Source organism: Rhamphochromis longiceps, linkage group LG19 (genome assembly GCF_057381845.1).
Source record: "Rhamphochromis longiceps isolate RC_006_pf linkage group LG19, R_longiceps_female_GT1.1, whole genome shotgun sequence".
NCBI lineage: Eukaryota > Metazoa > Chordata > Actinopteri > Cichliformes > Cichlidae > Rhamphochromis > Rhamphochromis longiceps.
The window spans coordinates 33,140,348-33,165,285 of record NC_140575.1 but is presented as its reverse complement, the minus strand read 5'-3'; the positions used below and the strand labels follow the sequence as shown (position 1 = coordinate 33,165,285).

Below are 24,938 nucleotides of genomic sequence, written 5' to 3'. Positions count from 1 at the left end.
AGGCGGTGCACAGCAGCATCCTGCCAGTCAGTAACCTGCGTGAACAGTCGCTCCTCCCCCCGTGGCGCACGGCCGGGTGGACTGGCCCTTTAAGAAGGAATAAAAACGACAGCTGAGCTCCGCACGAGCCAAGCGCGGCATCGACGCTCTTTACCTTTCATCGGTAAAAACACCGGGGCTGTACGGATCGTTCCACTGTATTACATTTCTTTTTAACATCAGGATTCATATGAAGTGGACTTTTAAATCCTAGGAGGAGAAATGCGAGCCGGCGCCCTGTCGGCGTTGCTCTCTGGTGCGTAATTGATTCGGTAAGTCTTATTTGTGTCATCAGCAGATGATGCGTTCCCTTTACGCGTATCCTTTCACGGAACTGAACCCGGTGGCGCAGCGACCCGCAGTCCGCTTAATTGTTCTTTACTCGGGAGAATAATTCTCCCGCTAAAAGCAGAATTTCAGCGCAGAAAGTTGCCATTGTGTATTACCGTAGTGGCCATCTTTGGCTCCTACTTTGAACAGAGGCTGGCGCAGTGTTCACCAGATAACTGCTGTCACAACAGAGATTGCATTCATTGTAATGAGAGAGCGCGATAAATCCAAGGCAAGACCACCATAAAATGTAACTAAGCAACGACAAACACGGACACTGCTGTAACAGTTTCACGACGCTGAAAACCGACACGAGCTCGTGTCTTTTAATGCTAATGCGCCTCTGTAAAAATCATAATTCATAAAATATTTAGACTGAATGCATGTATTGACTGACGCATTAAATTCTAATGGCCTTTAATGTCTTTATCGCACAGTGTTAGTCCATAACGCGCCACAAGAATGGAGAACACAGACTTTCATTGAGCCTTTTGTATAAAAGTTATGTTTATTTCGGATGATAGCGTATTGTTTTATAGGCTCTTGGTGCAATAGAGTACATTTCCTTGTTAAAGTGCGTTCCTTGATTTCTTCATCACTCACGCAGGCTTAGTTTAGTTAGTTAGGTTTAGTTAAAAAATGTACGCCATCCAGTTTAGTTCACACATATTTTCCTAACCTTATTCCACTTTCAATATCTTCAAAGTCTCCAGTTTCACCTTTTTTTTTTTTTAAACACCAAGGAAGCAAAACCATTAATTATCTATCGAATAAATCCTATACAGGAAATATGTGCCTATATATTTCTTATCAAATTATAAATAGTGGAGGAACTGTTTGTTTTGGATTTTACTGTAATCACCTGGGGATGCTGTTAAGCCAGTTAAAGCTTCCCTAAACATGCAGAGGGGAGCATTCTGGGCTGCAGCACTAATTTTGGCACAATGACAATCCTCCACAGGCTGCTGCTTTTCAAACTTCCTACCGTTGTCGTTTCAGGACTTCCTGCACACCAGCCAGGCTGCACCTCAGGGAGCTTCTCCTAATAGAACTAAGTAAATAACAATGGAAGACAAGCGCAAGAAGCGAAGCCCAAAAGTGTCCCTCCCCCAACCGCCTCCACCGCCCATCAACCCCCGCAAGCTCTCCGTCCTGCCTGCCAGCAAAAGTGCCACCTTCTCCCTCGGCCTGCCGCAGCCTCCCTCCCCCAAGAACAGGGGCAAGTATAAAAGGTCCATAGGCGCACCGGGACAGCCCAAAGACGTGTTCGCAGCGGTCGTTGCTCCACCAAAGATCACCAGGTTTGTGTCTTAATGACCTACCAGGACTGCACCGCTTTGTGGGGCAGACAGCATGTGTATGTTCAGGGATAATGGTGTTTCACAGTCAAAATAAGAAAGAAATGGTTTAATGCATCAGGTTTTCCTCCAAGACCAGCAATAAAATAACTCACTAAGACAACGCTGTGTTTCACCTGCATTTGATGATACAGCAGGATACAGATTTGGTTCGTCCGGGTGTTGTTTTTGTTTTGCTTGTTTTTTAAATGTTGTCATATGTTAACAAAAATAAATAGTTGCAATGTTATCTTGTTGTTTTTCCTGTCAGACCCCACAGGGAGAAGCCCAGGGCCCCCCAGCCAGCAGGGCCCAGTAAAGTAATCCAGTCGTCCCCCCTGCAGCACTCCTTCCTCACAGATGTCTCAGATGTGAGAGAGATGGAGGGAGGCCTACTCAACCTCCTCAATGACTTCCACTCAGGCAAACTGCAAGCTTTTGGTAAGGTAACCTGATAAGATGCCCCCCCCCCCCCAGGAGAGTATTCTGTTACTGGCTGAAAATAAAGGCGAGTGAAAAGTGGCTGTGTTACATGAATCAGGCTGAAATCAAATACACGCTGTGCTATTTTTTAACGCCTCTGCTGCCATGGAAATACTTTTGACTTTGATGTAATCACAAGACAAGACACACTGCGCCATCAGATTCAGGTCTGGTTTAACCTGTCTGATTTCCAGGTAAAGTATGCTCCTTTGAGCAGCTCGAACACGTGCGGGAGATGCAGGAAAAGCTGGCACGACTGCACTTCAGCCTTGACAGCCATGTGGAGGAGCTTTCCGAGGACCAGAGGAAATGTGCCTCCGACCACAACCTGGAACACCTGCTCTGCAACGTAAGCATGAATCCCAGTGGCAGCAGCTTTTTAAAGTGGACATGAAACACCACATGTACAGGTATTAAGGCTAGTTTACATCACGGAGCTCTACTCTGAAAAACCGCTATAGATTTAACACCATCTGTAGAGCTGGATTTAAGAAATAAGTGTTTAAAGGTTTTAGAGCACATGTAGCACCATCTTGTGCCTGTACAGAATGTGATCTCACTGGGTTGGCTAGTTGGCCAGAGCCGTTAATTCGGGGTCATGCCAGGTTTCAGAATTCACTGGATCATAAAACCCTTCAAGCAGTTTCATTGTGTGCTGATAACATACAGACTACTTTTTTACCTTCTTACCCTTTAAAAAAAACCCAAAACAAGGTCCACTGGAGTGAATGGAGATTACACAAGTCTTCCACGCAACAGCTGTGGTTCCTGCTAATAGACTTGCATTAATCTGTGTTACCTAACTAGTCTAACATTGTCCCGTTTGATTTTTCCCTCATCGGGTCAGGTGTACAGACCAATCAGCTGGCAGAGCCGACGCCCACAGGATGTGAATGGCACTATTTTATGTTATCCTGAAGTGTGATTTAACTCCCAGTATTCACAGAGTTAAGTTTGTCTTTTCCCAGGCACACCTGGGAAGATACTTTCTTACTCCTTCATTTACATTTATTTACATATTTCCTCAGAGGCTCCTGTTTTCATTGGTTAGTATCTATTTTTCCTGTGGACATGCTGATGGATGTTAGGATTTCCAATTGTGCTTTGGTAAGAAACTTAGTTATGTGTATGTTGATAACTGTTTGGCTGTGCTTGGGAACAGAAAGACTTAACCTGATGATAATAACTGGGTTTCAAATCTCACCATAAAGCTCCATAAAATGGTGTCAAGGCTTGTACTCCTTAGTTGAGCTGTAATGTTAGGTGGCTGTACATTTTATAGTGTGTTTTTCTTTTTTTTTGAGCGATATGATTTCTGGAGGGAGACATTCAGATGCTTTTTGTTTTTTTTTTTCCTCCCACATGAGAAGGCTGTGACGAAAGGGAAGGTTTGTAGAGCTAATATCTCCACAATTGGGCATCTCAAACAAACAAAAACCTTTTGATAAACGGTACTATAGACTGAAGGAAAATGTGAATTTTTTTTATTTGGACAAACCAATGAATTTAAATCCTGTTACTATAATTTTCCACATGAAATTCAGTTTTGCTGAACTGTTGGCTCGTTTAAAAAGGGAAAAAAAAAGCTCTCGTACAGTGATGTGCCATCTAAGGATGTCTTGACAGTTTCTATTGTTAGTTTGTTGTGTGGCTCCTACTGTAGTTACCCACGCTATGCTCACTGCGGGAAGCTGCAGTGCTCTGTGACTGAGGTGAGAAAAACCCTTCAACTCATTTACAGACACTGCTGCCAGGAATACTCTGGCTTCTAGCTGAAGCCAGAGTGGATAATTGGGCCTCAGAGCAGATGGGCTATGAAGCAACTTTACTTTGTATCGAAGCTTAACGTTTGCTTCTGGAAACACTGCAGTCGATGATGAGAGCGTAACTCAAATATTGATCTGAAATGCACAGGCTGTTATGTAACATGATCCCACAGTGAGATTACTGCCAGGTACTAGCGCTTCACTTTCTATTTTTGGCTTTGTTTTCAATAACCCTCTCTCCTGTTTGCTCCTTTGTTTCTGCAGCTTGAAGAGCTCAGCACCTCAATGTATCCTTTTCTTAGCTCAAATGCATATTTGTTTATGGGAATTGCCCCGACAGTCCAGGAGCGGATGCTGGATTTGAATGTGTTTTCAGTCCTTCTGTGGTGAATCCTTAATGTGTGCACGTTCAGACAAAAGCTCCACTTGGCTGAGAATCAGGACCTGCCCAAGACATCTGGTCCCTGACAGAATGAGGTGTTCGGGATGGCAACCACACACTCGTCTAACGTGGAATCGATCCAGCTGCCTTAGTAACAGGATGGAAAGATCAACGGGAGGAGGGGCTCGTTTTTTCCATTTGGTCAGTGAAGCTGAGGGAACAAAGCAAGGACTCGAGAGCAGCAGAGCATTAACTGAACACTGTCAAAATCATGAACCGCTCTCATTCATAACACAAAAGGAACTTGATGGTTAACTGATCAGGAATCTGTGAGAATATCCTGTATGTTAACTTTCCCTTGGCTTTAGTTTTTAGTTACATAATTTTAAGAAAGAAGTCAATCCAGGTGAGTGAACTCATTGGCTCTGTTTTTTTTCATGCCAAAAAGCACATTTAACGAGACTTCGAAATATTTATACTGTTTCTTTTGTTGTATGTATATGCCTAATCTGTGACATATTCCATCTAACTGTATGCATCCATAAGCAAAGGTAAGGAATCTGCACATTCAAGTAGCAAACGCATTCGGCCCTTTTGACAGCACCACTGTGGCTAGCTCTGAAGTTTAAAGGGAGTTTTGCTCTTATTCTGAAAGCACTCCCTCATTTTTATATCTTTGCTAAAGGTTTGCTATTGGAAAACACTGGACGTGGAAAACTAAATGTTTATTTTCTGTGTATATTGCTGATATCAAGTTTGAATTATGTGCAGTTTAGTTGCTGTATTGGACAGGATTACCTTTAGGTTTTTTTTCTTTAAAAAAAATAAAATTACCGTAAAACAACAGTAGCAGCATCCCTCCAAGCACAAGCTAGTTCACCCTGCTGCTGAAATGCTAGAAAATCACGTACCATTAAATGAAGGTCAAACAGTAGCTTGTTCAGTCTTACAAGGACCGCACATGCGTAGTGTTTTGCAGCTAGCATACATTTCTAAACAGTGCTATTTCAAAATGGCAGCTACTTTGATATAAAGGTTCGGTGATTATGATTTGTGTTTTATTAAATTACAAACCCAAGAGTGTACTTTGGATGTCATGTTTAATCATGACCATAGAATTACAGAGATATTAGTGTTCACTGTTAAACATGAGAGCATTTTTGAAGCAACGCTCCCCCCTTTTTTGTTTTTTTCCCCCCAAAATCGTGTGCTAAGCCTACCTCTTTTCAAGCCTTTGATCAGTCCTCTTTCAAGGATTCTTCACAGCCAGACATTTGTTTTGTTTTTTACAAATGAAGTGTAGTCATCAGAAGGCTAGTTATGGTTAGCTTTTACTAAGAATGTCATGAATGAAGCATAAGGAATTAAAAAAGAACACCTGAAGCTTGTGTTTCCAGTAACTCCGCCTATTAATAAAGCTATATTAGATTACCTAAGATTAATAATGTGTGTTTAATGGACAGAAGTCATCTTTCAATTTTTAAAATGATCCATGTTTGTGATTAGCGAGTTAATCCTTCCACCCCATTTTCAGTCTTTGAATGACGCACGCTGAAGTTGGTTTTACAGAAATAAAACAGTTTATTCATATATCTTCTTGCTCTTGTTCACAAACAAGTTCAGTTATAATTTAACAATAGATGAGTTAAAAGGCTACTTGAAGACTGGCACTATACTGAGACAATATCAGACCTGGGCTGTGACTATTTCTCAGGCAAATGAAGAGGTAAAATTTTTTCCTTCTCAGAGTTCGAGACCAACCTTCCTCTACAAGTCCACGTACACATAAATCAACAGTTTTGATCTGCCAGTAAATTTTGGTCATGCAAAAAGAGACATAGTACCAACTCAGCACATTATATATGACTTTTAAACCATTACACAAGAGATAAATTATAACTGTACCGTCATACAGCAAACATATAGAATAAGCTAATACTGTGCAAATACACATTTGAGCTGTACAAAAGTATTTTTGTACTATGCTTGTTAATCTCAGTTCAAAAATCTCCAACTACATAAAGATATTTTAAAAATATCACATCACATCTGATGAAACAGCAAAAATATACAACTTTCAGGTCCCTGTGTTCTTCCTCTTCTTTTTGTGCATTTTAATTTTACATTCTGCAATAGTGTCTCTGATTTGTCTACAGCAGCGGTCCCCAACCCCCGGGCCTCGGACCGGTACCGGTCCGTGAGTCGTTTGGTACCGGGCCGCGAGAGTTGAGGCTCAGGTGTGAAATGTTTGGTTTTCAGGGTTTTTATCGGTTTTCAGCGTTATTTTGTTATCGTTTTTATCGTTAACTCGGTTTTCCTGGGTCTTTTCACGTGTGTTATGAATAAATTCTCTTTTTTTCGGTACCGGTACTAGTTTTATTTTGTTGTATTTATCCGCGACACCTTAAAGGCCGGTCCGTGAAAATATTGTCGGGCATAAACCGGTCCGTGGCGCAAAACAGGTTGGAGACCGCTGGTCTACAGTACATGTAGAGTTTATGGAAAAACAAAAACAAAACAACGACAATGAGCTACTTTCAAAGTGCAAAGAGAGCAGGTTGGACATGTGAAAGACCTGATGCCATTATGTTACAGCCATCCATGCTTCTGTACCAGACGGAATCTCACTGAGATAAGAATAAGAGCTCCAACTTCTTAAGGACTTTCTCTATGTTTATATAAAAGTGCAGGCACTATAAGAAATGATAATGCAACATCTTCAAGTAAGATCAGTTTTAATGCTGTCCCTCTTTCGACATTTGGTTCTGTTTGGAGCCTGCTTTACCTTACGATAAGGTCCTCAGGATATCATTTAGACTTTCATGGACATTGGCAGGCTGGGAGGCGGCACACTCGCTCAGGCTTGGCCCCATCTGGGCATAAAGGGCTTGGCACAGGTTGGCGGTAGCACCCCTTACGCTGCCGCCCCGGCCATGAATGGTGCCGCTGTGGGTAGAGGTGCCCAAGAGGTGCCAGAGCAAGGGCAGCACTTTCTGCTCGACCATCTGGGGCTTACGAGGGTAGAGCTCTGTCACAAGATCTAAATATAGAAGATAAGAAGCAATACACTGCATTTAGATACATCAAAGCAGAAGCTGATTACAGTGCCGAACTAGGACACCAGACATACCTGCGACCTTTTCGATAAGGTTCACCTTTGCCTTCCCGCTTAAAAACTGAGCCTTGGCGCAAAAAGGCTGAAGGAGAAGTATGTTGTCTGTAGCAGGCAAAAAAATGGAAGTCAAATTAAAGCAATTTTTTTAACCAAAACTTTCTCCTCTATTTTAATGCTCAAAGTAAGTACCTATATTTAAGATGAGTGCATTAATAGCTCCAATAGCAGCAGAGCAGATGGCATTGCTCTTTGAGTTGAGGTGATTGTCCACGATTGCTGGGACCAGGATGTTGACCACTTGGGACAGCTTGTCCTTTAACAAGTGGATGATTTTCTGTAAAGACTCCAGGGCATACAAGTTGACCTTGCTGTTGGACTCCTGCAGCCTGGCTCTGAAGGCATCAAACACCTAGAATTAGGGAGATCAGAAAGTGAAGGATAAACACTTTGTCATTATAATGAAAAGACCACAATGTACATAAAGACATGCTAAATTGATTTGGAGAAAAAAAATAAATAAATTACTAACCGGGAATATACTGTTGATAACCATGTTTGGGTTGTTTTGGCAGTCAGCCACTAGCTGGTCGATGCCTTTGATCCTCTCTCTGAAGTCCTTTGAAGCCAGCAGATCCGAGATCTGCTTGATGTACTCAGTCTTGTCTGCAAAACTCTGTGTCTGAGATCTACAGCTGTAATGGCTGTGAGACTCCCTGTATATAAAATGCATCACAATTCACGTGTTTTCCATATGTATTACACATTTGTGAAAAATAAATTTTCCTTAATGGGCTACTCTGGTGCATTGGTTGATATCTACACCCACCTGTTGGTCTGGTTGAGTGGCTCTCTGTTGAGCGATGAGGCTCTGACTGTACCGCTGCCCGGGAGGGAACGTCTGCCTCGGGCTGACTGAGTATCTTGAGGCATCTCACCAAGACCCTAACCCCCCCCAACAATCTCAGAGTTAGATGCCTATATTTAACTTCCAGCCAAAATACCAATTTTCCTGTAAACATAAACAGAAAGAAACAGTACCTTTGTCTTTAGAGTGAAGATGGTGTCTCTGACAGTCTGCAGGTCTTTCGTAGGGATGTATTTCTCCAGGATCTTTTCAAATTCTGGGTGGGAAGACAGGGACAGCAGCATTCGACGGCCAAAGTACCTTTGAGGGGAGAAGGTGTAATATTATCTCATTTGTTAAAGTGGCACTTTGGATTTGCAGTCCAAAAGCAACAGAAAAGCATTTCTAAACATATTTTAATGAAATGCAAGGTAATTACAGTACAGTGACACCAAAAGAAATAGTGTCAACAATAACAAATCAATTCCAGCAAAACCAAAAGTAGATTTGGATTGTACTATATCCTTTTGATGGTCTAAAGACTTTTAAAATGTCTCAAATTTGACATTTTCTGACTGTTATCTGTTATTGCTGAATGCTTTTCATTGGCAATACATAAAAATATAATCTCACCGTTCAAGCAAATATGAACAAGTTGTAAAGAAGTTAAAACACAAAAATTAAATGAATTAATATGAAAGTTTTTTTGTTGTTTTTTTACATACCTAACTTCTTGTGAGGAGTCTTGTGCGAGTTTGACCACGGCAGGTAAAATTCTGTCAGTGAGATCTTTAGCCCCAGAAAGGAGACGTGCAGCACCAACCTTCTCAACCAAATTAGCCAGATGTTGAGCCATACATTTCCTCACTACTGCATTAAGGTGACTATCAGCAGAGGAGGAAATCAATTCAGCAATCAAAGCTTAAATTATGTAGTGATCCAAACAGAGAAGAAGCAAACAAACAACAAAGAGCTGTCCTGTGTGTAATCTAACCTGAGTCCTCCAGTAAGTAAAGCATTGATGCTTCGAGTAGGGGTGCAGTGCTGCACCATGCAATCCAGTGCTGCATCTACATCCTGCCTAATGAAGGCATTACTCTCCCCAGCCTTCTGCAGTAAAGCTTTAACTGTCCCCTCTAGCTCCTGGTCCATCGCTCGCTGAAGGTGTGTGTACAGGTCACCCAGGGTACACACGGCAACCCTGGACACACCCGACCGCAGGTTCTTCACCTAAATAAGATTAACAATATTAGTGCTTAAGGTATAAGAAGAGTAAATGAGCACTGATTACATATTCAAGATATCTATTTGACCAAAAAAAAAAAAATCTACAATGGGAATTTAGCAAAATGTCAAGCAATTATAGCTGAGACTATATATAATTATGAAGCAAAACTATTAAGACACAGAGAAATTAAATAGAATTGCAAAACTGGAACAGCAGAGTCAAACACCGCCATGCATAGATTCCGAAAATTAAGTGGGATTGTTATTAAAAAATGATATTACCTCTTGAATGAGAGATAGGCAAACATCATGAAGCCGAGCCTGAAGTGTATCTGAGTGATAGTGTGCAAGAGAGCGCAGGAATGTCAGTCCTTCAATCTTCTTCTCCCTACATTCGAAAATAACAACGCACAAAGGGTAATAATTTTACTCTGTGGTCCACATTGAAAGAGATGCTTAAGGATGATGGATTGATTATTTCTCACCAGTCTTCAGAGTTCAGCAGATTGAAGCTTTGCACCAGCGCCAGCTCGGGTTTGGAAAACGGACACAGCTCTGCAGGATCTGAGAGATTTTTCCTGTGCCCCAAACTGCCAGGGGACAGCTCATCTAAATGGCCCATTAAACACCACACAACACACAGATTCAGTCTCATGTTACATCTCAATCAGGCTGAAAACAAGCGCTCTGTGTGTGTGTGTGTGTGTGTGTGTGTGTGTGTGTGTGTGTGTGTGTGTGTGTGTGTGTGTCGGTGCATTAACAGCAGGTTGTCAAAACAAAGTATTGAAGCACATTACCCAGAGCAAACATCTTATTCACCCATTCTCTGATGGTCCCAGAGGTTTAATTAATTAATGTTCCAACATTTTCTATAAACAAAGGCCTGTTATAGCAATGGTTTGTATCATTATAATGTTACTGAGTGTCGTTAAACAGGGACAATAACTTTCTGTGTGCAACAAAGATTATGCAGCATGTAGTAAAAGGTTTTTAAGATCAACTCACCTGAACTGTGGGACAGTGAAGGACGGGTTCTGCTCAGGCTAGGTGCCCTCCTAAGACGGGACACATTTTTAGGGTTGGGTGGAACTGTAGGGGGGCTGGGCTGGTGGGGTGGAGTGAAGCACTTAATTGGGCTTTGGGGTCCTTGGGGAGTGTCAGGACTGGTGACAAGAGACTCATCAGAGACAGGGTCTGCTTTAGATGTCACTGTGCTGCCGTTCATATGCAGATCTGCAACAGAGAAGAATAACGTTTGAATCACCAGACACAAAAATTTGAACTTTTTACACATGCAAAATATAACATAACAAATCTGTTAAAGTGACAGGCTTCTGTAATTCAGGCACACAGGAAACTTACCACCTACATTAGTGGTTGAAAGCAGCACTGCTGAGCAAAAGGCTTTTTTTCTTCTTTATTATTAAAAACATCTAAACTAGTTAAGTGTGTCCCTCGTGTGAGAGAACAAGTAGTACCCCTCGTACACTAGCTTTGAGAGAGCGCTCTCTTCTGGACTGAGAATAAAATGAATCCTGGGAAAACTTCTTAATGTCATTTAAAAAACAACAACAACAACAACAACAACAACAGCACTAGTGAGTTAAAAGTGCTACATGCATGTTATTGTTTTTAGTTCTTTTCCCAATTTGTGCATTAAAGTAATAATATCATTATTGTGATTCATACTGTGACAGGTCTATAGATAACTCACACTTTCAACAAAACACTTTGTTGTGCACATGCCTGGGCTTCTACATGCTATGAAATTTGTGTGTGTGCGCGCGCAAGCGTGTGTGGCCTCCACAATGATCCGTCATCATCCAATGTGAGAAAACAGAAGATGCTGGTTTAAATTAGAGCTAACTGTGAGTGGGCACTTGAAGACACTCATTTATCATCATCATAATTTTTCCCCACCAGGAGTTTTTGATGGAGAAACTCTGCTGTGTGTGGGCAGGAAACAATGAAGAGTGGAAGAGAGGCAAGTGAGACATTTTGCACTTGTAAAAACAGACTGCACGAGTCTGTACTGCAGGTCTAAGGTAAAACAGTACAGTTGGCAAACTTTATGAGTCAACGATGTTTTAGCTCTTTAACTGCCATCCGTCCACTTTAATTATGTTGTTTTATGTCAATGTTTAAAGATCTCTTTATGTTGGTAATAAGAAATTCCCGGCATGCTCCACTGAGCTTTGTGTGGTTGAGCCACACATTTTGCATTACATTGGGTGGATACCTCCACCCTAACAGCTGCACATTAACCTTCTCTGCTCCCCTTGCCCTGTTGGGGATGCGCCATCAGTCATCTGAAATCCCACAGGGGGATGTGATGGGATGATCGGACTGTGGAGCAAATTAACACTAACACATGCTGTTTACTCCTTAGGCCATTGTGCAAAACAGTTATGTTGTTTTGTGAGTTCAGTATGCCCAAGGGTGCAGCGGACACAAAGCTGACGTGTATAGATTAATAAAGAAAAGTGCTATATGAGATAGTTATAAAATACTTAAAGCTATCTGCAAAGATGGATTTTTTTAACCATAACATTTATTTATTTTAAAGAAATTAAAGGTTAAAATTAAATCTATCTTCTGTCACAAAAATGCATCACATTTGTTAAATACAAAATAAAAGGCATTTATGATGAGGGATAAATGTTAAGCCAAAAAAAATAAAAAATAAAAAAAAGGTCTTATTGTGAGAAATGTGCTTTTTATTTTTTTTAAATAAAAAAGCAGAGATTTATAAGTTTCAAAAACTTTCTCTTGCCTTTAATGACTAATGCTCCATTTTCCTCTGTTGGTGAATCAGACAGCATCTTCCTGACACGGTAGCGAATCTGATCTGTTGAATACTGCCCTTGACTTATCGGGCCATCTTGTTGATCCAGCCTGTTCTTATCCCGGCCAAATCTTGCATTTTTTATCCTCTCCTGCGCAACCAGAAAACAAAACAAAAGCACACACAGGGTCAGATTCTGCTAACCGGAAGCTTGAGATTATGAACTACGGAGCTGTGTCAATACCAAGTTTTCATTACATATGGTTGATTCTGATATTATCTTTTTTTTTTATTTTATTTTTTTTTATATACAATATAGATATATAGTTTTTGTTTAATTTGAAATTAACATTTTAACTTAAAATGTGTTTTGTCTCTCTTCTGACAATTAATTAGGGGTGTATTAAGCAGAGAGTCAAAACACACACGCACAAAAAACATTGACATTATCAGAATAAGAATACTTTATTAATCCCAAAGTAAATGATGCCATATGTTATATCGTATATTCAATATAAACATGGCATCAGTATTTACTATTTAAACATCACAGTAATATATAGCAACACTCTTCATCCACCGCTGAACAGAGTGTGACTAACCTTAACCTCTTCTGGACGTGGGATGATATCACTGTCTTGGTGACTGCCAGACACAGCGTTGCTGTGGATGCCCACTGAGGGATCAGTGGGGGGTTTGAACGATAAGTGCTCAAGTGGCAAGAGAACTCCTGGATGGCTGGAGGACACTGCAGTGCCAAGCATGCCTAATAAGCATGAGGGAATAAGATGACTAATCTTTTAGCGGTTTAACTGTGATCATGCAGGAACAAGCAAGTTTATATTTATAAGCTTTATTTAAAAATACATCCAGAAAGCAGCTGTAATTTATAGCTAGTTGAAAACGTGTAGTTTAAAAAAAAACGGATGGGAGAAATAAAAGATATGTTGTTGAGTCCTTTATTTAAAAAAAAAAAAAAAAAAAAAAAAAAAAAACCAAGAGCAGCACTGAGCTACATCAGCTTAGTAACACAGCAAAAGCCTGGACAATCAAATGATAACTTGTATCCTTTACAGATCTGAAACTTACCTCTGCCAAGTCAAAGGAGCTTGCAAAGAAAAGCGTCTGGACTTCTTTAAGTTACTTGAAGACGTTTCACCTCTCATCCGAGAAGCTTCTTCAGTTCTAAGGTCAAATGGTGGAGAGTCCCAGATATAACCTAGTGGGAGTTTCCCCCCACAGGGGGACAAAAGGACCCCCTGATGATCCTCTAATCGCCTGAGCCAAGGTGTAAAACTGGGTGTGGGTCCCAATCAGCCAGAGTTTCGGATGAGTTCATTGTGAAACCTGGCCCCACCTTATCATGCGAATTCCTGAGATCAGATGGCCCAGGATGTGAGTGGGTGTTAAACTCACCCGATACTCTGGCTGATTGTGACCCACACCCAGTTTTACACCTTGGCTCAGGCGATTAGAGGATCATCAGGGGGTCCTTTTGTCCCTCTGTGGGGGGAAACTCCCACTAGGTTTATATCTGGGACTCTCCACCATTTGACCTTAGAACTGAAGAAGCTTCTCGGATGAGAGGTGAAACGTCTTCAAGTAACTTAAAGAAGTCCAGACGCCTTTTTTTGCAAGCTCCTTTGACTACGATGACCTGGATGACTGAGAACCTTCATAGACATACTTACCTCTGCCAACTACTCCTTCAGACATGTCTGTGCCTGGTGATTTCCTACTGCTGCTGTGACTATGGGATCCTGAACATCAAAAGAGATAAATAATGAGATTTAATTATTTAAGCACACAAAATGCTATTAGAAGGTATATCCAATATAGCACTCTGTTCTCATCGATGCTAGCTGACCTTTGGGATGCTTCTGAGCTTTTAAAGATTCGTGAAAAGCTGGTCTGACCAATGGAGGGGATGGTACCGTTTTCTCTTCGGCAGTTTTGATTATGCCATTGGAGTACGTAACTCTCTGTCCAACCACACCCACCTTAGATGAGAATTCATCTCCCTGGGACAACACTTGGGAAAAAACAGAAAACAAAAATGTAAATAAATAAAATAATATAAAAAAGACACACGGCAATGCATCAACTGGGAAAAACCTTTCTCTCCTTTACTACCTTGAAGGCTGCTGAAGTCCGAGGACACAGAAGACCTCAGTTTTGCAGAAGGCACTCTTGCAATGCGAGGTTTCATTCCTGCAGAGGCAGAGTTTCCAGGGCTGGTGACAGTTGTGACAAGTGAGAAGTGATCATGAGAAACTGCCTACCATTCAACACATCATCAGAGAACACCTAAAGACTACAAAGTCAGAGCTTCTTAAAACTGTCAACATGATTAAACACAACAGGCAACATATCCCATATCCCAACACAAGGTCATCTTTATTAATAAACAAACATCTCCCTGTTACATTTAATATAAAAGATCACTTCACATCTTACCGGTTACTTTTTTGTCTCTGGATTTCACTCTATAACTAATGGCTTTTTTGTTGTATTTGCTCTATTTTCCGTTGTAAATTTTAAAAATGAAGTAAAATACATTTTTTTAATTAATTCTGCTCCCTTGTTGGTATTTTGATTATAGTAGAAGGGTTCACCAAGAATAAGTATGTGGCTAACAGTTAAAACCGATGCTTCAAATATACTTCCCACTTTATACCCCTGTCCCACTGTCTTTTTTTTTTAAATTATGTATGTATTTGCAGTATATGGAGGTGACTTTTATCTTGTGTATTAACATAATTTCAGACCAACACAGTCAAACTACATGAAAATGTGAGGCAACATCATAAGCAATACATGCCAAATGCAGAAAATCTGGATATTTTACCTTTTCATGCCATTAAAGCTGGAGTTTGCAACTGAGCTCAGACTAGAAAGTCCACTTTCACTAGTCGAGCTGGTAAGCACTGGAGAAGTGTTTGACAGCGAGTCTAGACCCAAGTCCACCTTCACAGCTGAGTCAGGACTGTCTGGATCTGGACTACTAAGGCTCGCTTTGGCCCGCTTCTTGGCAGCGCTGTTGCGTAGTGAGCGCAGGGAGTTGAGCATCTGTGGACAAGTTACAAAGCTAATAGGAACTCATAGAGGCTTGATTTTTCATTTTACTTCAACTGCCTGTTCATGCAGGGCCCTTCTTGATGGCTGATTATAAACAACATCCAGTATATAAAATAGAGAATTGTGCTGACCTCCTGCATGTCCAGAGGATCATCTTCTTGAAGATCATCCACACCACTGAGGCCACCAGGGTCCACATTAAGGGTCTTTTCTAACTGCTGATTCAGAGGGCTTCCTGAGGCATTGGATCTCTGGCCATTAATGGAATGGATGTGCTCTGTTGGAGGGATTACTGGTGAGACGGAGAAGGTACCTCTGGGACTGCTCAGTGCCCGTCTGAATGATGACGTGGAAGAATTCATGAGGGAGGCACAAAGAGGTCTGGGAGAGCGTCTGCTAGAGAAGTCATCTGGGACAGGATAGTAACCCGAAAACCCCCCCACAAAGGTAAAAAATAAATAAAAAAATTTTCAGCATCACAAACAAACACATATGAAATGAAGTCTCTTTTTTCCAACTAGATTACCTTTTGCAGCACTCGCTGTCTCTCTCCAGGGGCTGGTTTCTCGCTGTTGGGGGCTGTTGTCCTTCTTGTTAGGCCAGGTGTTGGACATAGAGAGGGAGGAGTCTGCATGACGGCGGGATGGGGTTGGGGTAAGCAAGCCCCCTGGGAGCGTAGCCAGTGGGTATGAGGGAAGAAGAAAGGAGCTGGATGTAGTAGGGTTTGAGGGGAGGGAAAATGTTCGCTCAACGCTGGGGTTCCTCGAGAGCAGACGTCCTTTGGGTGCCACTGTCAGACATTACATTCACTCATCAGACCCATGAAAAACTGTATAAGGACACTAAATGGTTAATGCCACTTTAAGTGTACTTTCAAGATTTTACTCAAATTTTATTCAAAATAAATCAATAAAAAGAACTTTAAATGTAAAAATATTTTTGAAATAACTCCATACCAACATCTGGGTCAGAGAAGTTTGTGGTTTTAAAGATATCAGGTTCTAAGTTGAGGCTTCCACTTCTCCTGAGATGCGCAGGAGACTCCCTCCTTCGGGAGGCCTGGGGTTTTCGGGGCTCCGTTGAACCTAGACACAAAGTATATTTCCACATTTTCACTAAAAACAGAAACGCTAAAAAGTAGTTACTAAAATGACAGCAATAAAAAACCCTAATAATGCCTATTATGAAAAGGTTTATCAACAAAGTCCTATAAAGTTTTTTTTAAAATTTGAGAATTCGATCCTTTAGCTAAGATGTTTTAGTTTCTGAACAGCTCAGAAAACAAACAAACATGAAAAGCAAGTTAAAAAAAGGGAATGGAAAAAAAAAAAAATCACTGATAAATGTGTTTTCCATTCAGCTGGTAAACTCTGGACTGGAGAGTTGCGGCTTGATTCCACTCTCACCTGTGAGCAAAGGTAAGCCGCACCAGCTGCCATAGAAACTGCACATTTACACAGTGACGTTACGCAAGAGTGGGAAGTTTTAGCTAAACACACTATTGACTTGTATTGGGTGTTAAAGAGGTCACTACATTTCAATATTTCAGGCACATGTCCAAACTTGTTACCTTTTTTTAGGATTACCACTAGCATGTCCCTACCTTACAAAAACATGGTGCAGCAGTATTGGAAATGAGTCTAATCTCTTTAATCAACAATAAAGCAAGCCACAATAACTTTGATGCTGCTATTTTTACTGCCCGCGTCCATCCTGAAAATTATCATGCTACCTTTAACCCGCTGAAGTAAGTTTGATACGTTCCAACCAAGCTTCAGCTCAAAATACAGCACAGGTCCTTCATTCTCTTTCAGTGTCAGTAACTGCTTTTAAACTAAATGAACAGCTGCTGTCGATGCCCCTTTCTGTGGGACTGCTGTACCAACCAATAGCCGTACTAACCAACAGTGAATTAGCATGACATTTTGTTCCAGTCTCTGTTGGGATCTGGCAGAAGTGTTGGTCATGTCGACACGCTTTCATTTTATACAGGGAGTGCAGAATTATTAGGCAAATGAGTATTTTGTCCACATCATCCTCTTCATGCATGTTGTCTTACTCCAAGCTGTATAGGCTCGAAAGCCTACTACCAATTAAGCATATTCGGTGATGTGCATCTCTGTAATGAGAAGGGGTGTGGTCTAATGACATCAACACCCTATATCAGGTGTGCATAATTATTAGGCAACGTCCTTTCCTTTGGCAAAATGGGTCAAAAGAAGGACTTGACAGGCTCAGAAAAGTCAAAAATAGTGAGATATCTTGCAGAGGGATGCAGCAGTCTCAAAATTGCAAAGCTTCTGAAGCGTGATCATCGAACAATCAAGCGTTTCATTCAAAATAGTCAACAGGGTCGCAAGAAGCGTGTGGAAAAACCAAGGCGCCAAATAACTGCCCATGAACTGAGAAAAGTCAAGCGTACATCTGCCAAGATGCCACTTGCCACCAGTTTGGCCATATTTCAGAGCTGCAACATCACTGGAGTGCCCAAAAGCACAAGGTGTGCAATACTCAGAGACATGGCCAAGGTAAGAAAGGCTGAAAGACGACCACCACTGAACAAGACACACAAGCTGAAACGTCAAGACTGGGCCAAGAAATATCTCAAGACTGGTTTTTCTAAGGTTTTATGGACTGATGAAATGAGAGTGAGTCTTGATGGGCCAGATGGATGGGCCCGTGGCTGGATTGGTAAAGGGCAGAGAGCTCCAGTGCCACTCAGACGCCAGCAAGGTGGAGGTGACGTACTGGTTTGGGCTGGTATCATCAAAGATGAGCTTGTGGGGCCTTTTCGGGTTGAGGATGGAGTCAAGCTCAACTCCCAGTCCTACTGCCAGTTTCTGGAAGACACCTTCTTCAAGCAGTGGTACAGGAAGAAGTCTGCATCCTTCAAGAAAACATGATTTTCATGCAGGACAATGCTCCATCACACGCGTCCAAGTACTCCACAGCGTGGCTGGCAAGAAAGGGTATAAAAGAAGAAGAACTAATGACATGGCCTCCTTGTTCACCTGATCTGAACCCCATTGAGAACCTGTGGTCCATCATCAAATGTGAGATTTACAAGGAGGGAAAACAGTACACCTCTCTGAACAGTGTCTGGGAGGCTGTGGTTGCTGCTGCACGCAATGTTGATGGTGAACAGATCAAAACACTGACAGAATCCATGGATGGCAGGCTTTTGAGTGTCCTTGCAAAGAAAGGTGGCTATATTGGTCGCTGATTTGTTTTTGTTTTGTTTTTGAATGTCAGAAATGTATATTTGTGAATGTGGAGATGTTATATTGGTTTCACTGGTAAAAATAAGTAATTGAAATGGGTATATATTTGTTTTTTGTTAAGTTGCCTAATAATTATGCACAGTAATAGTCACCTGCACACACAGATATCCCCCTAAAATAGCTAAAACTAAAAACAAACTAAAAACTACTTCCAAAAACATTCAGCTTTGATATTAATGAGTTTTTTGGGTTCATTGAGAACATGGTTGTTGTTCAATAATAACATTATTCCTCAAAAATACAACTTGCCTAATAATTCTGCACTCCCTGTATAATCTGACTGGTATGCAGTCAGATTATATAAAGAGAAGAAAGTTTTGGTACTTACTAAAACTGGGTATGTAGGTTTCTGGCTTCCTGGACAAAGAAAGAGTGTCCCCATTTGACCCCTGTGAAAGAATGTACAATTATTTCTTTAAATGGTAAACATTAAGTATAAAAGGTAAAACAAGTGTCATAAAAACAAGTGCTGCTGTCTGATAATCATCTCTGGGGTTTCAACAGGGAAGCATTCACAGTTCAGCACATCTTTTTTCAGCCACAGTTGACAGTTCTAGCAATTCTAGGCCAATTATGAGACTCGCACATACTCTGCCACTTCACATTGTGCTTTTCCTTGTGTGAAATTGAAAAATAACTCCATCAAAAACACAGACACACACTAGATCACTAAATGCTTTCCTCCTGCAGAGAAAAGCATTTAGTGATGTCCATAGGTTCCAAGCTTTGAGCAGACACTGACATGCTAAACCTTTTATAACTATAGTCTGTCCAGTTATTTCTGATCCTGCTAAAATGACTGTGGAAAAAAATGTTTGTAATTCCTAAAGGATGAAGTCTACACTGCCAACTTGATTGCTTCATTTCAAATACACTGTGGTGGGTTGGAGAGGGAAAAAAAATTACAAAAATGATGAACCTTGTCCAAAGGCTAACTATAACGGGGACCTCAATGTAATGTCATTCACTCAACAAAGGGACGCAGGAGATATTTAGTCAGCTGGAAACATCCTGCTTACGGTCTTTCTGCTACTCTAAAGTTTAATTTGGTGTATGATGTCCACTGTTCACATTTAAGTTTTAAGGTCACAACGCAACCTTAGAAAGATGAATAAAGACTGCTTTGTTTTTTGTGTGTTTTTTTTGTATTTCAACCACTCAGATAAAACAGTGAGGCTGAAATTAGTTCCGCTGCCTATAATCTGATCAGCACTCATAGCAGAGCACTTGGCATGATTGCAATCAACAGTGGAGCAGGCAATAGGCCATGTTTTGCAAGCATAACTCTGTGTTATTACCAATTATGTTTCACGATCATTTCAGTAACTGCGCTATCTGGTAATGGGGTTGCTGGGAAACAGACACTGCTGTAAACGCAAGGTTTCTCGAATACAGGCTCTGAGCTGGATATTAGTTCCCAGAACAAAACACAGTCAATTGATAACTAATTTTAGAAAAAGCCAGGGGATTATTAAAATAAAGCTGGTAATGGCTTAATAAGTTCTTGTAGTTTGTTAGGTTACAAATGACATGTTCTCCTTTCCTTCCTTCAAACAGGTTGAGAGCTACTGTCGCAAGACTTGTACTTGAAACTGGGCGCTCATCCTTGCAGCAATGGTGTCACTATACAGGAAAAATGAGTCATCTACTGTATTTCCTACAGGAATAGTACCAGTGAGAGTCTATCCATTTATCCGTGGTTATAAAGAACTAAGAGCCAAATTAATTCACCGATCTTAGTCTATTTTCATACTCCAAGTCTTGGAAAACATTATTTTCTTCAAAGAGCAAAAAAACAAAAAAAAAAAGGGGGGGGGGGGGGGGGGTGTTAAGGCAGTTCTAAAAGAAGACGTGTGCAAGGATGTATTAAAAAAAACGTACAAAATGACACACAGAAGCAAAACCCTTTCTGCTGCTGCTCTTTATCACATACTGCATCATGAGAGCTATATCTATATTTAGGCTTTGTCCTCAAAACTGTCTCTGAAGAAAAAGCCACCTCTAAAATGTCTTATAAATCTTTGGAAGGCTGCCTCTAGTTATCACTCATCTCACTAAAAAAATACTGGTTTCTGATAATGCAAACATTTATGTTATCTGCAAGCTAAGCATGAGTAAAATAAGACAGACAACAAGGACAAAAATAACCACTCCTTTCATGTAGTGACTGCAGTTACTGGCTCATTGGGGGAGAAATCAACATGAACTGCTTTGATACTCAGTAGTTTAAAGGAAAATATTAAAAATATTCCTTTGTTTAGGCAGTCAACAGATGAGCAATCATGCCCTAATGTGCAAAACTGAAATTTGCTTCATTAATATGAGTCAAAATCATCTGTTATTGGGGAAAATTAACTGGCGATAAACCAGATAATTCCTCTAAACTATGTCTTATTTTGACATGGTGAGAGAGAAAAAGCAAACAGGTATTTAAAAACAGATGCTAAATCATTGCAAGTTATCCAAATGGCATAATTATCATAAAAGATTATTGAGATTATCCCCAGTGTTGATGAGCTCCACCTGTTCAGTGCACTTTCCGTTGGGTGTACTGCATTGCTGTTGGTCATTCTCAGTGGACGAGAAGCTCGACATCTCCCAGGGTAGTTTGTTCTTTCCTTTGCCCGCGCTGACAATCCTCCTTTGAAGTGGAAGGTCATCGGTGAGGGAGCCTAAGCTGCCATAGCCATATAATCTGTCACAGTCTGGTTCTGTTCTGTGGCTCCTGGCACTACTTATCCGCCCTCCATTCAACACCCAGTCTAAATCAGCTCCAGAACCATACTGTGGTGAGCACCGCTGGCCCGATTTGGGCACCACCAAGCCGTACTCCACTATACCTTCCGAGGAGAGTTTTGGAAGTATGTGCCTTGCTCGTCTTGCCTGTACAGCTGCCATCAGACCTTCTGCATCCTCATTCAGTTCAACCATGTCAACAGCTTCCATGAGAGACGGCTTTCTCCGTGCATCAAGGCAATGGTCAAAAACAGCAAACAGCTCGAGGGCGGCATGTCGGACCCTCCTTTTGCTGTCTGCCAGGTATGGCGCAACCTCAAAGCAAAGCTTGGGGATGCTGAAATCTTTCCTAGGATGAGTGAGCATAGCTGCCATAATGATGTTAAGGACATCTTCCCGAACCCTGGAATTCTTGTGTTTCAAGTGGCCAATTACAAGATCCAATACTTGCTGGGGTGGAATAGTTTTCATCAGCTGTCGAAACACATTCAGGTATTCATTCCTGGTGACAGTGCGAGTATCCCCTAAAGCCTTTAGGGCGACTAAGACTATATGTTTGAAATATTTGTCTACAGCTGTATCTAGCTTCCGAATTAACAAGTTTAAAACTTGCAAGGTGCCAGAAAACACCTTAAAATTACTATCGTCGAGAAGTCGCGGGAGAAAATTTATAAACGCCTCAATGCCAGCAGAAGGGACTGACTTAATGTCCACTTCTGAGAGGATGTGTTTGAGCTCCTCCACCCCATTTGTGCGATTCTGGTAATTCTTCACATCCAGAAGCTGCTCCTGTAACTCCTGGGTGATCAATCCAGGTATCATTATTGGTACTCTTTTGGTGGATTTGGTCAAATTTTAGAATCCAAGGAAGCAAACACAATCCTGCAAGGACAGTAATGCTCCTCCTCTTTACTTGGTGCTTTCATCCTGAGTGGTTGATGATGGAAAAACCACAGTCCCGTTTGTCAAGCTGTGAATGCAAAATATAGAGAATATAGAGAATTAACAGTCAAGAAAGGGCTTAGCGGTTCCTGTAACACCGCATTAAAATATTTAGCAAGGCAGAGCAACATAACGGTGTATGTTTTTAGCGAGAGTCTCCTAGTGCTCCAGATCGATCACCATGATACGGTAGATAAGGGCGAAGGAACACAACCACTTGTGGCTCTTGGAAACGTAGTTACCACAAAAATGGTTACGACAACCTTTACGTTTGTATGTTACATTATTTCTGCTTTTTTAAATAACTAGTTAGGCTTTGGAAGTGTGTCGATTGGAGCTTTAGCCTGTTATTTGCTACAAAGTAATGCCTTCAATTGACTTACAATTAAACGTTGATCACACGTTACCGCTAAGCAGCCTAATTAGCGAAGCTACAGAGAATCTTAGCTTACTACAACACCACTGAAATGGTGCTAAGCTAACTCGCTGCTCCGCTATTTTTTTCCGCCGTTGTATGCTCTGTGTGGCTGGGCTAGCAAAGTTAGAAAAACAGCAAGAAAACAGACCTTGCATTTTCTCCCGGTCCTCTTCGGCAACGCTGGGCGACCCTGTGTGATATTTCGTCGTCCAAATTTCCATGACATACTGCGGACGCTACAGTTCTCTAAGTGCAGACATTTCCCTGGCTGTTTTAGCTGACGTCTGGAGTGTTGAATGTTTGGAAGCTACAGAGGTATTCACCTCGAGAAGAGCCCCCCTCCCACCCCGTTACTTCACACACCGAAGCTGCAAAATGGCGAATACATGTCGCAAACTAACTGAGTGCTTCCATGGAGACGCGAGCACCAGGCTCCTCCAGGCGGCATCGTCGTCACGGAGCTGCAGCCCAGACTGAGACGTTACAAGGAATCTGAGGTTAAGACTCAAAATAGACGGTGATTATAAATGTGATTATGTGATGCGGGAAAATCAAAGTATTTTACATCTAGTTTTCTTCACTGTATATATTCAGCACGTTTTGGAGTTATGTAACTTCCTGACAAAAGTTTAATGTCCATATTTATGTAAATAAAATTTAAAAATTAAACAATACGTTATGGCATGAATATAAAGTGCTGCATTGTGTTACATATAGCACACACCCATGTTGGCATAAAATGTAACTCTAAAATAACATTTTAAGTTATTTATCCAGTTATTTTCTGGTCTCTTTGTTGAACACTAAAACACACACGCACACACACATTCACACATATTACAGGTATACTTTCTTTTCTTGGTATTTATTTATCACTGTGTAAAAGAATGTTTACTATTTCATTTTTTTTGTATTCACAAAAATTTAAACTAAACTAAAATGAAAATGTATAGAAGTTTCTTTATTCTAAATATGGACTATTTTATGCCCCATAACATGTCAGTTATAACTGCTGGTGAGTCGACGTTATTGTTATGCAAATCTATCATGAACTGATAAATGGCGAGGCACTGGTATAAACTAGACTACACAGATTATTAATAACATAATAACAAATAGATTATTATATAAGGTAGCTTTAAAAAGCTATCATCTTAAGTTTTTCTGATATTATCTTGTACCTTAAAAAAACTAATCAGTGGAAAATTGTCAGGGCTCTGGGCTGTATTTCTAGTGTTTTTAAATTGTGACTTTATGTATATTTCATTTTAATAAGAAAAAAACTTGCTGTTAAGCTCACAAGTCTTTGCAATAAAACAGCATTCTTCCAAATATTTTTTTAATCAAATCCCAAAATAGAAATATGAATTGAGAGTGTATACAATCACTGGTCCTGGCACTTTTTTTGTTTGTTTTTTGTCTTTTGGCAAAGATAAATATTCCACATAGAAAAACACATCATGTTGTGAACTTAGTCAGCAGCCAACACCCTTTCCTCCTCTTCTCTGGCCCCTTGCACACACACACAGAAGTTACAATACAATTCATGAAGAGGTCTGATACAAGGATATTTTATTTCTCAAAAACTCGTAAAAACCAAGTAAGCTTCTTCTTGGTAGTCATCTTTAGTAACAACGTTGAGCTAAAGGGCACATGATTCCTTTAAAAAAACATACATTGTCTTCCCAACACAAGAGAACAAAAGGGTAAATTATGTGTGCTTACTTAGCAGCAATATATCATGTGAGTGGTAGTGTCACGATGATACCTGGTGCCTACATTTTGCACTTTCCTTTCCTCTCCCCTCCCACATTCAAGTAAAACATATGCCTGCAATGCTGCCACATAACACAGTAGGTTTGTATTGGACTAAAAATGTGTTCATTTCTTGTAAATAGTTCTTTTTTGAATTGTGAAACACATTTTCTTTTTCAAACTATAAAGCAATCGATCAGTACAATGCAATTTACGTTGCTCGGATAAGCGGAGAGCACAATTGCAGAGAGGAATTTTTTGAAAATAAAAGTAATGAGTAAAATAAAGGAGGAAATAAGTAAAATAAAGAACACCAAGTAGAATACGGTTAAACTCAATAACGAGCATTGTCATTGATTTGGTTCTTAACCATTCAGTGAATTAAATAACGGCAAATATCGTTTTATTTTGAAAATCACC

General features: G+C 40.7%; 2 protein-coding genes across 4 annotated transcripts; one reads left to right on the top strand and one right to left on the bottom strand.

The window, feature by feature from the left end:
* The first annotated feature begins 19 nt into the window (after positions 1–19).
* Positions 20–5,720, top strand: ccdc28b (coiled-coil domain containing 28B). 3 transcript variants are annotated; one of them, XM_085390892.1, is made up of 6 exons: positions 20–311; positions 1,369–1,670; positions 1,978–2,147; positions 2,384–2,599; positions 4,220–4,242; positions 4,369–5,720. In XM_085390892.1, the coding sequence occupies exons 2-4, from the start codon at positions 1,435–1,437 to the stop codon at positions 2,581–2,583; spliced, it is 606 nt and encodes a 201-aa protein (XP_085247018.1). In that variant the 5' UTR covers positions 20–311; positions 1,369–1,434; the 3' UTR covers positions 2,584–2,599; positions 4,220–4,242; positions 4,369–5,720. The 3 variants fall into 3 exon arrangements, with proteins under 3 accessions (XP_085247018.1, XP_085247017.1, XP_085247016.1); XM_085390891.1 differs by having other exon boundaries at positions 26–295; positions 2,384–2,538; XM_085390890.1 differs by having other exon boundaries at positions 34–311; positions 2,384–2,538.
* Positions 5,611–23,214, bottom strand: LOC146647222 (TOG array regulator of axonemal microtubules protein 1-like). The gene is made up of 23 exons (XM_085390889.1): positions 22,912–23,214; positions 21,191–22,373; positions 18,996–19,056; positions 16,343–16,471; positions 15,913–16,176; positions 15,518–15,795; positions 15,157–15,377; positions 14,442–14,542; positions 14,176–14,340; positions 14,000–14,068; positions 12,911–13,074; positions 12,297–12,459; positions 10,529–10,756; positions 10,009–10,132; positions 9,806–9,911; positions 9,291–9,526; positions 9,022–9,180; positions 8,491–8,617; positions 8,279–8,394; positions 7,982–8,165; positions 7,642–7,861; positions 7,468–7,554; positions 5,611–7,377 (listed from the first exon to the last, which is right to left on the bottom strand). Exons 2-23 carry the CDS (start codon positions 22,223–22,225, stop codon positions 7,124–7,126), a joined length of 4,491 nt encoding a protein of 1,496 aa, XP_085247015.1. The 5' UTR covers positions 22,226–22,373; positions 22,912–23,214; the 3' UTR covers positions 5,611–7,123.
* Positions 23,215–24,938: the final 1,724 nt, after the last annotated feature.

Coding starts and splice junctions, on each gene's coding strand:
- ccdc28b (XM_085390891.1), top strand. CDS start 1,435: ATGGAAGACAAGCGCAAGAAGCGAAGCCCAAAAGTGTCCCTCCCCCAA. Junction 2,539..4,219: donor TGGAACACCTGCTCTGCAAC/GTAAGCATGAAT, acceptor TTGTTTCTGCAG/CTTGAAGAGCTCAGCACCTC. Junction 4,243..4,368: donor GAAGAGCTCAGCACCTCAAT/GTATCCTTTTCT, acceptor GTGCACGTTCAG/ACAAAAGCTCCACTTGGCTG.
- LOC146647222 (XM_085390889.1), bottom strand. CDS start 22,225: ATGATACCTGGATTGATCACCCAGGAGTTACAGGAGCAGCTTCTGGAT. Junction 19,057..21,190: donor ACGGAAAGTGCACTGAACAG/GTGGAGCTCATC, acceptor ATTCTTTCACAG/GGGTCAAATGGGGACACTCT. Junction 9,912..10,008: donor CTGCTGAACTCTGAAGACTG/GTGAGAAATAAT, acceptor TTTCGAATGTAG/GGAGAAGAAGATTGAAGGAC.